Source organism: Lygodium microphyllum, chromosome 3 (assembly GCF_053477565.2).
Source record: "Lygodium microphyllum isolate KBCC chromosome 3, Lygodium_microphyllum_v1.1.10, whole genome shotgun sequence".
Taxonomy (NCBI): Eukaryota; Viridiplantae; Streptophyta; class Polypodiopsida; order Schizaeales; family Lygodiaceae; genus Lygodium; species Lygodium microphyllum.
Window position 1 is genome coordinate 182,320,470 of NC_141137.1, and position 15,584 is coordinate 182,336,053.

The 15,584-nt window shown below is 45.8% G+C and overlaps 1 protein-coding gene across 1 annotated transcript in view; it reads right to left on the minus strand.

Moving 5' to 3' along the window:
- Positions 1 to 490: 490 nt before the first annotated feature.
- Positions 491 to 15,584, minus strand: part of LOC148039273 (protein NRT1/ PTR FAMILY 8.3-like) — a 51,683-nt gene continuing 36,589 nt past the window's right edge. Inside the window, exon 5 of the mRNA XM_087675160.1 lies at positions 491 to 1,703. Coding sequence (XP_087531286.1) covers positions 854 to 1,703 — 850 coding nt within the window. The 3' untranslated portion in view covers positions 491 to 853. The remainder of the gene's footprint in view (positions 1,704 to 15,584) is intronic.

The following is a 15,584-nucleotide window of genomic DNA, read 5'->3' on the forward strand; positions in this document are numbered from 1 at the left end:
GCAAATGCATTGAGCTATTCGAGCCACATGAAGCACAATAGAAGGCAACTAGTAATTGCTCCTTGCAATGATAGAAAGGACCAAGGGCTACCCAAAACCAGATCATAGTAAAGGTGGTGTGATGGCTTACGCGCCTCAACTTCATCAAATATCTAAATCATTTAACTTTTTATAATCATGAAAGGCTTCAAACCATTTTGTGCCTCTTTTTTTCTTTTTTGTGGGTGGGGGGACTACTTCACTGCATGTTCATGTGTCAATCACAACAAGACAAATATAGCTGCTTCAATGTTAGCATGTTCATGTGCCAATCAATATAAGGGCAAGAGCATAACAAGACATTTTATGCATAGTGTCTTAAGTCAAACCTGATTACCTGAAGTCGTGATTATCTTAAGTTTTCACTTCACTGCACAGAACCTGACTTGATTGTAAATGAACAGTGATTCGTGGGAGCCTCTCATTGTAACGAGAACTATGCTTCAAAATATAATAGAGAACTCACCAGAATTCTCCAACAAGTAGAAACTGTTATTTTTTCAAAAAAGCATAAAACAGCATAATTACTGTACAAAGCTCCCAACCTTGTGGTTTGAGCTGGCCACCAGGGTTTTAAATCTGCCTAACTGTACATTTGCAGGCCTAACAAGACGTGAGGGCCATGATAAGCCGGGCCTAAAGCAGAAGAGGGCTATGTGAGTAGCAGGTGACTCCCTGACGATCGTAGATGGGGTCGCCCGATGTCAAAATGGGAGTGTTTAATAAATACATAGCTCACAAATTGCCCTGGAGATGTACGTTCAGTAAAACACTGTCGAATGGGAGGAAAAACATCATAGAGGTTCACAAATTTTCAAGGTTGTTTTCCTGACTCCACGCTTCCATAAGGCTTTTTGAACTTGTAGCGACGTGCACAAAACAAGTAAATGACACTGTTCAATAGGCTTAGACCAGCCAAAAGCCAGAAGAAATAGTCAATATGACCAACATTTAGATTGTCTGGAATCCACCCTAGATTTCCCCCCCTTGTTGTTATGCTTGTCACAATGGTGAGAATCAACGAACTAAGATAACTGCCAAGTGCAACGGTAGCAAGAGAAAGCGCACTACACAAACTCCGTGTTGCATCTGGTGACTGGTCATAGAAGAACTCAAGCTGCCCAACATTAGTAAATACCTCTGAAGCCCCAACCAAGAAATACTGGGGAATCTGCCAAAAAATGCTCATGGGGACTGGCGTAAGTGTGTCGTCTAGAAGATCATTTTCCCTTGCTATTCGCAAACGATTCATCTCAACAATTGCAGCTGCAACCATGGACAACATCGAAATGATCAGACCTATACCCATTCTTTGGATGGAAGTAAAGCCTTGAGGATGTCCTGTGAATCTGCGAGCCAAAGGTATAATCATGATATCATATATTGGAACCCATAGAATGACACTCAATGTATCAAATATAGATAGAGATGCTGGTGGAATATCAAAACTAGGACCCATAGAAGTGTCCATAGTGCTCCCTTGTTCTACAAAGAGCGTTGACATCTGAGAATACACTGCTTGAAAGACGATAGTTGTAGCAAAGAATGGAAGCATGCGGACAATCATTTTGAGCTCTTCTACTTGTGTTACTGTGCACAGTTGCCATCTGCTGCTGTCACCAGGAGCCTCAATTTCTGTTATCATTGCCGCCTTATCAAGGCACCTGAATGTTGAGATACCGAAGATGGTTATAGCCCTAAATGCATCATAGATATGGCACAGACTTTATATTTCAAAATGTAAACTACAAGACAACCTCTAACAACAGAAGTTCTTCTTTCTGAAGGATCAAGTTATAAGGCAGTAGTTTTACAGAAACAAGGGGGTGAGACTCGTACATTAGATATTTCAAGCTCCAATAGTCAAGCATAACACCCAGTCTAGCTCAGCCTCTGTGTCTGTGTGTGTGTGAGCAATACTCAAGCATAACACCCAGTCTAGCTCAGCCTCTGTGTCTGTGTGTGTGTGTGTGTTGGAAAGAAGGGGTTGGTGGGTGTGTTAACCCTGCAATGAAAATTAATAGCATAGAACTATGTGACAGTCAAGATTAGAGTAATCACAGTGAGAGTAATACATAAAGTTCTAATCCTGATGCGAGTCCACCCAAAAGGAGTTAGGAGTCACCAATTTCCCAATGCTAACTGAGCTAAGTTTCTATCATTTCCTACAGATGGGAGGGCCAACTGCACCATCGTGAAGATTAGTGCCAAATAACATTAAATTCAAGCATAGTATTAACCAAGTATAATGTGTCACAATGCTAGTCAAAGAAACAAGGCATGTCTACATGCATGTGCCCCACCATTACAGCACCATTTCTTCATCTATACCTCTTTCGACCATCCTTGCCTGGTGTGTATGTGTGATGAGTGCGCATGATTGTGTGTATTATGCACTGAGTGTGGTTAATCAGTTCTCTTTGTCAAATCACCATACTCAGTAGCAGGCAAGCATGACAGTACTACAATATCTTTGGATACCTACCAATTGGGGATTCATGAGCAGTGCTTCAAGGACAGGGTTGTCTCCATACGTAATACGGACTGATCCGTACGGTACGGTACGGTACGTATCCGTACGATTTAGTATGAAAAAATAAGCTCTTTTTGGCCACTCTCCTTCAAGCTTACAACTTTCTTTTTTTCTTTCTCCTTTCTCTTTTTTTTTTCTTCTTTCTTTCTTATTTCTCTCCCCAAAGCCTCTCTCTCTCTCTCTCTCTCTCTCAACCATAGTTGAACTAGTATCACATACGAAAGATTCTAGTTGTTTACTTCTTGTTCATTCACAGTAGATTGATGTTTACAGGTCTAAGAAAGATTTTTGTGTCAACACTCAGAGCTTGCATAGGCTTGTGTTGACACCATTTGGTACTTGGATGGATGGTTGGAGGATGTCTAGCAAAAGTATTGAGGTGTGTTTTGGGATGTTTTAAGCATTGATTGCTCCTGTTTGGATTGATCTACAACTGGTTTAACAGGTTACTGGTGGCTGGTTATTACAGCCTATTTGAAGCCTTTTTCTTACTGATACTTGAAGAACGTACAAGCATTGATACTCATATGTCCATGTATCAACTCTGGTTATGGCACTTGATTAATATGTCCTTGAGTTGTTTTTGAGCTGAGAATGCTTCAATTGTGATAGAGAATTAACTGCTATTATCTCATAGACTACCTATTTGTCTATTGTTGGAACGCTTGTCTGCATTAGGGCTACGCAAGCAGTAAATGATGTCGAGATGAGTATGTTATCACTCTTGGATGATTTATCAAATATTTGGAGATGTATAGTAGGCTATAAGCTGAGATACTACTAGTTACTGCAGAGACACTAGTGCAATCATACCACACTTTAGGTACCGTACCTTATGTATTAGTACCATAAGGTACCAACTTAATGGATACATCTTTCCCATTCGAACTGCACTTTGGGACTAGCTAAATGCTCCTTATATTAATATGATTCTCCCATGAGATTAGGTTATTTGAGATTCAAACAATTTCTCTCAACCTTCTCTCTCTCAAGCCCACACTTCTCTTATTTTTATGATCATGGATGTATGATGTATCCACTCCCATCTATGTAGTTATAAGTTGTAGGTAGCAGTAGCGCATGTTGCGCACGCAGCATTAGGTTTTGGCATGTTACCCTCAAGTACTCATCTTATATCCTACACACTGACGGTCAAATTGCCATGGCATTGGCACAGACAGGATTAAGAACATAGGGAGTCATTTTCATTTGGTCTGTGAGGAGATTGAGTAACATGTGATTTCTTTCAATTATTTATCTACCCAAGACAATGTGGTTGATGTCTTCAGCAATGCTTTACCTGGGAGCAGTCTTAATCAACTACTTGCACGAATTGGGATTGGACCCCACCTCCTTAACATTTGAGGGGGGCACTTCTTGCCCACTAATTCTATCCATGTCTTCTCAGCTTCAATTCTAAAATGTTGTTGAACAAGGGGATTCACATATTCTGTAGCATCTGGCTCATAACTTGTAGCAAACTTTGCCTTTGACATCTCGTGATTTCCTCGGGTCTCGGGCTCGTAAATTTACTCTAACCCCAGTTACACCTTACATGTGCAACATTTACTTAACTATGTGATTAAAAATTAATCCACATGTTAAGTGAGGTTTCAAAAATACACTTATGATGGCCCTCCCTCTTAAAATCCCTGCAATCATCCTAGATTGCACTATCAAATGCATCAAAAGCAAAATAGTGGACTAATATTTCCACAAGGCATCATAGTTAACACAACATTGAGCACTATTGCTCAACCATTCCATATTCCTAACACTCTGAAAATTACCAGTCATGATAACATAACATAAGACTCACAAAGAATCTCAAAAAACATTGACAAATTATCATGTGGCATGTCTATTTCTCATGAGCTCAACTCATTTGGCAAAATCAAACCATAGCATAGCATAAATCATAGCTAAAACATCAATAGCATCATAAATATGCTATTGTCCACAAAACCAATTGAATACCACTGAATATTAATGATTAATACACTGAAAACCAACATTCGTTAATCAATCCCCAATGATCATTAATCAATGCAAAAGTATAATTTTGGAGCTGCAGTGAAAACTATAGCCATCTGCATACCAAACATAGTGACTAGTATACTGAATAATGATCTCCTAGTAAACATATTGCCAGCTACAGTACCCTAAATGTATCTAAATACATCCAAGATCCACTACATCTAGAGTTGTCCATCACTGAGGAGTGGAGATGCTAGCTCTCTCACGAGCATCAAATAATACTCTAGACCTTTGCTCTTCTGAACCTGATTGAGCCTGAACTAAAGTTGGCTCTAACTGGAAAGCATCAAGATAAAGCTACAACAACTGAGGATGGTTTGCTAAGTCATCCTTCTCCATCCATTTGCCATCCATTGGTGAACAATTGTGGAACTTCGCCAAGTACCTTCTAGAAACCTTACCCCTAATCTTCCATTCTTTGTGTGTCAAAATCTGCTCTAGTACTAGTATTTCATCAAGCTCTTCAACCTTAGGCTGAATTTCAGCAAATACATCCTCTAGCACATCACCTTGAAAACTCCTAAGTAAGCTCACACAAAAGACATTGTGTATTTGCTAGTGTAGAGGCAATTTCAGCTTATAGCATACATCAGTGATCTTGTCCAACACTTGAAGACAGTTTTGGATACAATCGCTCTTTGCCCTTCATCTTTTTCGGCCATGCCTTTTCAAAGCACAGCAATACATAATCACCCTCTGCAAAGTGCAAAGCATGTCTGTGACAATCAACTGCCCTCTTTTGCTTATCCTGAGATCTTTGAACCGCATACTTAACCTTTTGATAAACTGTATCCATGCTTTCCACATAGCGATCAGCCTCAAAGATATTATCTTTTGTGTGCAAAATAGAGGGTACTTTCTTACTACCCTCCTCTACCACTTCAAAAGGGGCCTTAGCAGTGGAACTATACACCGTATTGTTATATACAAACCCAACCAGTGGCAAATACTGTTCCCACTGCGCTTTGTGGTCTAATACATAGCACTTCAAAAGATCTAACATTGTGGAATTAGCCTCCTCAAACTAACCGTCAATTTATGGATGGAAGGATGAAGAGAATTTCAGCATTGTGCCCATATTCTCAAATAATCCTTTCCAAAACAAACTTGTCATCCGTGGGTCATGATCACTAATGATCAACTCTAACATACCATGACACTTCAACACATACAGAATAAAAAGACGTGCCATATGATCAGCCTTGATCTTTTTCCTCACGGGGATGAAGAGGGCTTGCTTACTGAGCCCGCATATGATAGTCCGTATCTCATCATTCTTTGTAGGTATGCCTGGAAGCTCAAAGATAAAAACCATAGCAATGCTTTGCCAAGGCCTATCAGAAATAGGCAAGGGCCGTAATAAACCTGGCATCTTTTGCCTATCATGCTTAACTTTCTGGCACACTATGCATGTCTTGACAAACTACTCAACATCATGTCTCAAAGCTGGCCAATAAAAGAAGTGTCCAACTACCTTAATTGTGGCATCAATACCTCTATGGCCCGCATAAGGAGAAGCATGACTCTTAGTCATTACCTTTGGGCCTCAACTGCTTTGCAACACATAGTCGTCCATGCATCATCAACAAGCTCTCTTGGAGTACGAAATGATCGTGCCTTTGGCCATTGCAAAGCTGATCGAAGATATTTCCAAAGTCAGTATCAACAGAGTACTAATCGTTCATGGAATCCCAACTTAGTATGATTTACCGTACTGATAGCCGATAACTGAGGCTTGTGTAACAATGCATTAGCCACTACATCCTTTTTGCCATCTATGTGCACGATTTGAAAGTGATACATAGACAAAAAGTTTGCCCACCGCATATGCTTCTCAGATAACTTCATCTAAGTCAAAAAGTAGAACAAAGTCTGGTGGTTTACCTACAATGTGAAATCAACTCCTAAATGATGATGTTTCCATGTAGAAAGTGCATGAATTACAGCCAAGAGTTCTTTTTCTTAAGACCTACAGGCTACAAATCCCTCTCTACACCATGGAGAACATGACTCTCAAAAGCAACCACATGGCCGTCTTGCATTAAAACAAGCCTAATATTGTTTCCACATGTATCACATTGCTCAACAAATGACTTCATGAGATCATGCAACACAAGCACAGGATCCAAAGTCATCTTTTCTTTTAATACGTCAAATGCTGAAATTTTCATTGTTGTCCATCTAAATGGCATATTCTTCTTCAACAAAGCGTGCAATGGAGAAGCAATTTCAGCAAAGTTCCATATATACTTCCTATAGTAGGAATATAGACCCATAAAGCTGCAAATCTCACGAATGTTTTGAAGATGTGGCCATGAACAAATTGCCTCAACCTTAGCAAGATCCATACGAATGCCATTAGCCGATACAATGTGGCCCAAAAAGTGAATCTCATGCAAAAAGAATTTACTTTTCTTGTCATTAATCAATAATTGATGCTTGCGCATCTCATTGAATACTATTGCCAAATGCTTGCGATGCTCGGTCTCATTCTTCGAAAAGACAATCATGTCATCAAAGAATCCTTATGCTGCCGAAAGATGCAATTCATCATTCTATTGGATGTGGCAGGAGCATTTGTAAGCCCAAATGGCATGACAAGAAACTCGTATAAACCAAAAGATGTTCGGAAGGCTATCTTGGGTACATCCTCAAGCCTAATTTAAATATGTTGGTAACCACTTTTCAAATCTATACAGCTGAAGATGACTACCCCTTGCAATCTATCCAAGATATCATCAATCCTAGGAATCAAAAATCTATTCTTTATCGTGACTTTATTCAAAGCACGATAGTCAATGCACATACGCCATGACCCATCCTTCTTCTACACTAAAGGCATTGGAGAATAAAACGGAGATGAACTAGGCTAAATCAGCCCTTTCTCTAATAGCTCACTGACCTTACTCATATAATCTCTTGTTGGGCTGTACTAACCCTATAAGGTGGCTTATTAGGTGGGCTACTGCCGAGGATTAAATCTATGCCATGATCCTCACGTCTTTCAGGTGGCAAGTCTCCTAGGACTGACTAAGAAAGGCAATCAACATAGATTTGCAAAAATAACATGTGATGATCGATCTTTATCGAAACTAGTCACATTTCCAACATTTCCATATCACTCTTATCCTTAGTGAAAACTAAGCCAGTTGAAAGATGATTTTTCATTACTTTGGAAATAGTAGAAGCAGATATAACAAGGACAGATTCCTCTTTCAATTTTACATCCAAAGTATGAACTTTGCCTCTATGGAAGAGGGTCACAATCTTATCAAGAGCATCAATCACTGCATGCACATGATGGCATCAATGTTAGAATTTGCCGATTCTATGGGCAACGCCCAATGTAATTTGTGTGGTGTGGACACTTATTAAAGTGTCAATGTAAGGTGTGTACACCTAGTGTCTTAGAAACTTAAAGTAGTGACACTAGGCTCTAGAGTAAAATAAACCTAACTCTAGTTAGCTGGTGGAAGGCTAGTTAGGTCAACCCTTGACCTAAACATAAGTTATACTTTCACTCTATCTTTCATTCTAGCAAGTACATTCTTCTCTTTTAGCTTCAGCTCACTCTCTTGCTATCATTGTCTCTCCTCTCTCTCCCCATAGCTGGCTGCCATTTTCCAACATTTGGTATCAAAGCAGCTCGTACACGTAGATTCCGTTCAGCCACCGTCAGCCAATGCCATCCTATCCAAGGTCCTACTGCTGCCAGCTTGGTTCTCAGCTCAAGGAAGAGTTTTCAGCTGTTGTGAGGTGCTGCTGAACTGGAGGAGCAGCTGTAGCTGAGCCGTCTCTTGTCTACTCCAGATCTGTCCATCTGCTCCAGATCTGTCCAGTTCAGCCATCAGCTCCAAATTTGTCCATTTGCTCTAGATCTGTCCAGCTCAGTCATCTGCTCCAGATCTGCTGTTTTCAGCCTGCGCGCAGCCCCAAGAGCTGCTGCTGTTTTCAGCTCTGCCCGCCATTTTCTCAACCTTGCCCACCAATTTCTGCAAACCCTAAAAGTGCAGAAACCCTGAATTTCAGATTTGGGGTTTTCTTGAAATTTCTGGAATTTCCAGTCTATTTCAGCCATCTCTTCTCGAATCTCAGCTCGTGCTGCCCAAAAATTTGGGCTTTTGCTAAATTTTACTCTTGGAATTCAAATTGACAACCAATTTGAAAAAATTTCTCAATTTCTTGGACATTCCCACCAAAAATTTGGGGCTTTTGCTCGATTGGAGGCCCTTTGTGCAAACTATTACCAAACTCATAGAGATTGTGCAATTTCTTCCACATTGGCTCGAGAAAATTTGGGGCTTTTCAGTTTTTTGGATCCGGCATGCATCATAAGGCAGATTTCAACTACTGTTCACTCTTGACACACATCCCGAGGTGACATTTCTGCAGAAATTCCAACTATAAGGTACAAATTCTTCAATTTCTTTGAAAATTCAATAAATTTTGGTAAGAATCAGCATTAAGTTGCTGTATTTTGTACTTTTGTGTGGGCACACATTTCGAGGCATGTATGGTACAACAGTATAGTGCTGTAAAAAAAAGAAATTGCAAATAAAATGTGGCTGATTATATTACTTCAGAATAAACCCTGAATACAAGGAAGTGCTCGTGCTCAACAGACTAAGCTAGAGTTGATGCAGAGTCACAGATATATACAAGCCTCTCAGGGCGGTCTAGGGGGGATGGAGGAAAGAAGCCATGGAGGGGGGGGTGTATCGCCATCTGGGGCTCCTAGCTGTATCACGAAAAACAAATCCTGGCCACCCCGAGTGTACTTGAAATGACAATGAAGCTCCTGACGAGCCCTGGGCTTCTTGCACCTTATCCCATCGGCTACGGAGGGAGTGGATGATGGAGGTCTAAAGCTCTACTAAGGTCGCCTGTATTGAAAAGCCAAAAGCCTCACACGACCAAAGAAAGTGCTTTGGGGTTTCCAGAGACTACTATGTGCAATGCTTACAACCTCTCTCCTGCACCTGGGCAAGCCAACTTCCCACCGCCAAGCCTCCATGTGCCACCACCCATAAGAAATACGATACCCTCCTCAGTCTCCAGCTATCCCATAGGTGGCGCCAGAAGATCCGTGGGAAAAACTCCGTGATGCTATGCTCCGCCCAGTGCCTGCTACATGATGGTGCCCAATCCATATCCTCCTACATCAATACGTGTTTGCCAATCTTGACAGTGTACTCCAGGAATCTCGGTGGCTTCTTGGCGATCGCAGCGGCCGGCCATAGCCACTCTCTCGGATCCCCCTCCAACTCATCAAGTGGCCTACCCTCCCAGATCCAGAGGTGCTACTTCTTGAGCTCCTCCCAGAAGACAAAAGGGTCCAACCGCCATGTCTTCCTCCCCTGAAGGCCAATCACCTAGATCCTCCTCCATGAAAGAACAACTATCCCCTCATCCTGCTGCTCTCTGTCAAGAGCCAGACTCCCCCCCTCCTGCACGGTGAAGAAGGCCCCAAGTGGAGCACCGCCCACTTTACCTACCACCTATAGGGGAATGCCTGCTAGTGAAAACCTAGCGGCCCATACCTCCTTGGGCTCTATCGGCTCTTGTATCGGGGGAGCGGCCACTCCTAAGGTATTTCTGCGTCTATCTCCCTTCTCCTTGACTCCACTCCTCTTTGGCAACCTGATACTCACTGCAACACCTCCTCATCCACCATCCTGTACACCTCCCGCCATATCCTCATGATATAAGCTGGGCAAGCCTCCCAACCAGCCCACTTGATGTGGGGCCGCTCGCCAATCTGTGCCCCTTCCCGATCTTTGACTTGGGGGTTCCAGATCACTGGCTAACGGTCTATCTCCTCTTGGCAGCCTGGGGGGCTCTGGATTAGGGCCTTACAGAGGCCTTGCCACACGCGGAGCAAGCTGCGCAGGGAAGGTGATCTGGGGGTGATCTCGGCTGTCGTGAGGATCCATCTCAGGGACGGCCTCCACTCACCGCCAAGCCTCAATCTACAATCCTAAAGACCCTCCTACAATAGGACCTTCCAGGTCTGCCCTCCTGGTGTGAGGCCATGGACTACTAGCTTTGCCCAAGAGGGCCATACTCTGATACTTTGGGTCTATGATCCCAACCCCTCCCTCTAACCAAATCGTATGATGGTCGCCCACGCCACCTTGGCCCTGGAATCCCTAGAGCCATCTGACTCGGATCAAAGGAAGTTTCGCACTAGGGAGCGAAGCTGCACTACACAGGATGAGGAGAAGCACCAACACGAGGCAATGTACCATGCTGTCACTAGAAGACTCTGGTTAACCACCAGGGCTCTCTGCCTGCTAGTGAGAGGCGAGCAATGCTCCAGTAGGTCAACTTCCTCCAAATAGAGTCGAGGACTAAAAGAAACTGTTGGGTGGGAACGATGTCAAGTCCCACCTAGAACCCTGGGTAACGGTCGATCTGCCCTCTGCTCACCCATCTAAATCCCAGGTGGACGCCCCACTCCGTACTAGAGTCCAGGTCTCTGAGGAAACCAACTGACTTTCGCCAATTGATTTTCGCTTCCGCTGCAGAACAGAACACCTCAAGAGCCAACCTCACTCTCTCCAACATCAACTCATCGTCCTCTATGTAGAGTGATGTATCATCTGCATACTTTAAGTCTAACAACTTAGTCTCCTCTCTCACTAGAATTCGGAGGCCATGTAGCCCGCTCACATGTGACTTGAGGAAATGAGAGATTGCCTCTGCAAAGAGTAGGAACAGGTATGGGGCCAAGGGGCAAGTGTGCCAAACCGATCTCTCCAACCGAAACTCCTCCCCTCGCCTATCACCTATATGACAAATCTGCTAGTAGCTGATCTGCAAGTGCGGCAACCCGGCAGATCCAAGCCTGGGGGAAGCTCAACCTTACCATGGTGCCCTCTAGGAAATCCCAGTCCACCCTGCAATAAGCTTTCTCGAAATCCAAGAGCAGTACGGCCAGTCCCTACCCACTGTGTTGAGCCCACTCTGTTGCCTCAAAGAAGGTGAATACATTATCTAGGATGCTCCTATCCTGGACAAAGCTTGTCTATGTGTCATGAATGATGTCTCGAAGCACAAGGCGTAATCACCTACCAATCTTCTTCGCCAGTGCCTTATAGGCCACTGACAATAAGGTGATCGGTCTCCATTGGGAAAGCTCCAACCGGTCTCCCCCTTTAGGGAGAAGACTGATGAGGCCTGTTGAAAGGCTCCCTACCATCTGTCCTGAAGTGAAAATCTCCTGGAAGGCCATCTATAGGGGATCCTTCACCACCTCCCAATAGGTAGTGAAGAAAGCCTTAGAGAGGCCATCCTCTCCCGGGCATTTCTGCCCATCTTGTGTATGGAAAGCCTCCTCTAGTTCCTTCTCTGTGAAGGGGGCTAGGAGGGAGCATCCCATCTCCTTAGTGACAAGAGACGGGATGTAATTCCAGACCTGTTGCCTATATCACTGTCCTCTAGCTGAGGCTGTCTCCTGTTGGAAAAGGCGTCTGCAGTAGTCGGTGGAAATCTCCATCACCTCGTCTCGGGGCTAGAAAGAGTCCTCCCATACTGATCCCGAAGGTTGCGTATCTGCTCTCCTAAGGTGTGAGGCTGGTGCACCTAAAAAAACTCCCTGCACATCGTGTCCCCCTTCCGTGCCCATAAGGCTCTTGAGGTGTGAAAAGAGAACTCCGAGCGCCTGTCCTCTAGGCTAGCGATGGTTATTCGTGCGCGCACCTATTGTGCGTGGAGGGTGGGATCCCCTAGTGCCTCCATAATAATCTCAGCGTGGCTGCAAGGTCCTGCCAGAGTGCTCTTTCCTCCTCCCAACTCTCTTACCTGGCTTGTATAGCTGCCTCTTGGTAGATCCTACTCAACTCGGCTAGGACCTTTGCAATCCGGTCCCTCCTGCACCACTCCCTGGTCCAAATTTGCTCAATCTGTCTCATCACCTCCTCTCTCCTATAGATCAAGTCAGGGATCCGATAGGATCGTGCGTCTAGGGCAGATGCTAGGGGATCAAGTGACAGGAAAACCGGACAATGGTCGGACGTGGTGCCCAACAGCTGCCCAATCTGGCCTCCACGAGAGCATCCCCACTCTCCCATATAGAACCTGTCCAACCATTCCAGTAGGACTCCACCTAGCCGCCTATATCTCCCAAGAAAAGTCCAGCGACCTCTCCCTCCTATGTAAGGCAAGGTCTTTCCACGCATCGCGTGCTTTTACTACCAGTAGGAAAACCTCCCATGCCTCTTGCTCCTCCCTAGCCATGCCCTAGTACTTTCTGCCTCTGCAAGCCTCCAAGTTGTTGAAGTCTCCTCCAACAATCCAAGAGTCCATCTTTGGGAGTCCATCCACGATCTCCACCCAAAACCTGTTGCGTGCCCTAACCTCAATAGGGGCATAGATTTTGAGGACTCCAAGGTAGGAGTCCCCAATAGCCAATTTGATCCATAGAACCCTCCCTGCCATTATCGTCCCATGGTCTCGTACACAAGCGGTGAGACTTGGACCAATAGAGGTGCATATGCCTCCACTCCTACCGTGGGCACCGATGGCGTGCTCCTAGTAAGTATGCGAACTGCCTGGGAGTACCTTCCCTACCCACTGGGCCTGGGTGGGAGTAAGCTTGTGCTCTTGTAGAAGTAAAATGTCGATCCGTCCGGCAAGGGCAGGCTACAGCTCCTGCCGAACAATCAACTTCCTGGAACCACATGCCCCACTATAGTGGAGACTGTTCACATTCCAAGATACAAGGTGTAAACTCATAGAGAGACCTATGATTGACCGAACAAGCATCTATTCGGTGTGGAAGCTGCTGACAAAGAAGAGGAATTATGAGGCATGCGGATACACTTCACTACTGGCCTGGATAGTGAACTCCATTCCCCCATGGTAGCCCTCAGGACCATGGGGGTGATGGATGTGTCTGATGGTACCACCAGGGCATCTATCAACCAAGCTGAGAGGCGAGACTCCGTACACTGGTAGAAACGGGCCGCCTGTGTGACAGGGGCCACTCGATCATATCCATCGGTGCTCTCCACTGCGGAGGGGCTCGAAAGATAATGCTTAGATGGGAAACCTCGGCCCCAGCCTAGCAGTTGATGTCCATCATGCAACCTGGCCACTGCTCGGAGAAAGGTGCCAATCCACCTTCTCCCATCCACTAGGAGATGTGGTCATCCACTTGGCTCTTCACCTCCTCTATCTGAATCGTCATTCAATCTCCTGTGTGAGAGGTTTTCAAGGAAGAAGACATATTTTGGTCCATCCGGTGGTGCTAGTAGATGGACCTTGCCGCTCCTAGACTTGCATACCACAAAGATTCCCACCTCCAGAGGTAGTGGGAACACTCAGCACTCTGCAACTCTCAAGTAGGACCACGGCCCGCTGCAAAAAAACTGCTGTGGTAGCAGCAGCGCCTGTCTCGGGAAAGTGTGGCAGGCGGCATGGACGGATGAACTAGTGGCTTTGTGAGGGGGGGAAAGGGGGGACTAGACTACCGGGGTGGGTGGAGAATATCGGCGTCTAGGACTCCTCATCTCCTATGGGAGTGGGGGATGGATGGGGGAGGAGTCACCTATATTGGGTGGGGATCGGAGGGGAAGGGGAGGGATCGAGCATTAGAAGAGTGGTCAGAGCTACCTGGCGGGTGTGGGGGGGGCCGGTAGCTCTGGGAGGAGGGAGGTGTGGACTAGGGTCAGGGGAGAGCCGTGGGAAGAGAGGGAGAAGAGGTGGGGGTTGTGGACCCTCGGGTGAGGCGGCCTGTGACGCATCTGTGGGGGGTGGATGTGTAGACCTGTGGACCTATCGGGTAGGGCGAGGGGGGGGGGGGCCGTGTGGTGCACTGCCGGGGAGGCGACGCTCGCCCTCCAACTCCCTGTTGTGGCTATGTCTAAGGAGTTGCTACTGCCCCCCCTGTCGTCTCCCTCTCTATCGTCTTTGTACTCGTGTGAAACCGTCTGCATCCACCTATGGGCCTATCAACGAGGCCGCCCTAGCTCCAAAGCGCGTGCACTCTGCTGCTTGGTGCTCAAAGTCATGGCAGCATAGGCACTGCCCTGGCTGCCCAGTCACAATGACATGCTACCTGAAGGAGTGTCTGTTTGCCTCAATCTCTAGGAACTATGGAATATTCTTGGCCTCTTTCACTGCCACCCGTACCTTTGAGACTCCTGTGGCCATCACTACGCCCGTGAAAGAGGCGGGAAGGACAATGCCGAAGAGCCGCCCAAAGTCTTCCACCAATTGCCGATACTCTATCGCCAGTCCAAGAAAGAGAAGGGTGACTGGGTGCCGAAGAAACCTATTGTGGAGCACGAATGCCTCCACTGTGAAGCCACTCTACCAGGGGACCACGTAGATAAACCCCTTTGTGGATGCATAGGGTGGACTGGCCGCGTGTGCCGAGGGGAGCTGTACCATGGAGATCCCTTGGCCCATTAGAACCGCCTCCACGATCTGCACTATGCCGATGTGCAACATGGAGTGAAGCTAGTCCCGAAGGCCCTCGATGGGGAGTGTCCTACCACCTAACCAAATATCATTATTTCCTTTAGCTCCAGCTCTGTGGCACGGACAACTAAGAGTTGTTCCTCAGAGAGGCCGATGCACAAGGTGTTTGACTGGGGGCACTCACAGAATGCACTGGCGTCTGACCAGGGATTTCCATTGCACGTCCCTATTGAGAACCTACCAAACACGCTGCAGTGTGGCCGGTGGGAAGGAGGTGTCGCTGCAAAGGAGGGAGCAACAAGGAGAGGGAGGGGGAGGGGCGGGGGGGTTCTCCTTCAGCAGTGATTAAGGTGTTGGTCTCATTGGTGTCTTGGTCCTGCGGGTAGCCGCAAGGGGATTTGTCAGTCAGTAGGTTTTTTTTTTTGTTGGGGGGGGAGGGGGCAGCCTGTCACGATGATGGGGCACGCACTGCAGGGGGAGGCCTAGGCGGACAGGAGTGGAGAGAGAGAGAAGCAAAGACAGGTAGATGGAGGGAAGCGGGACGCAGGTG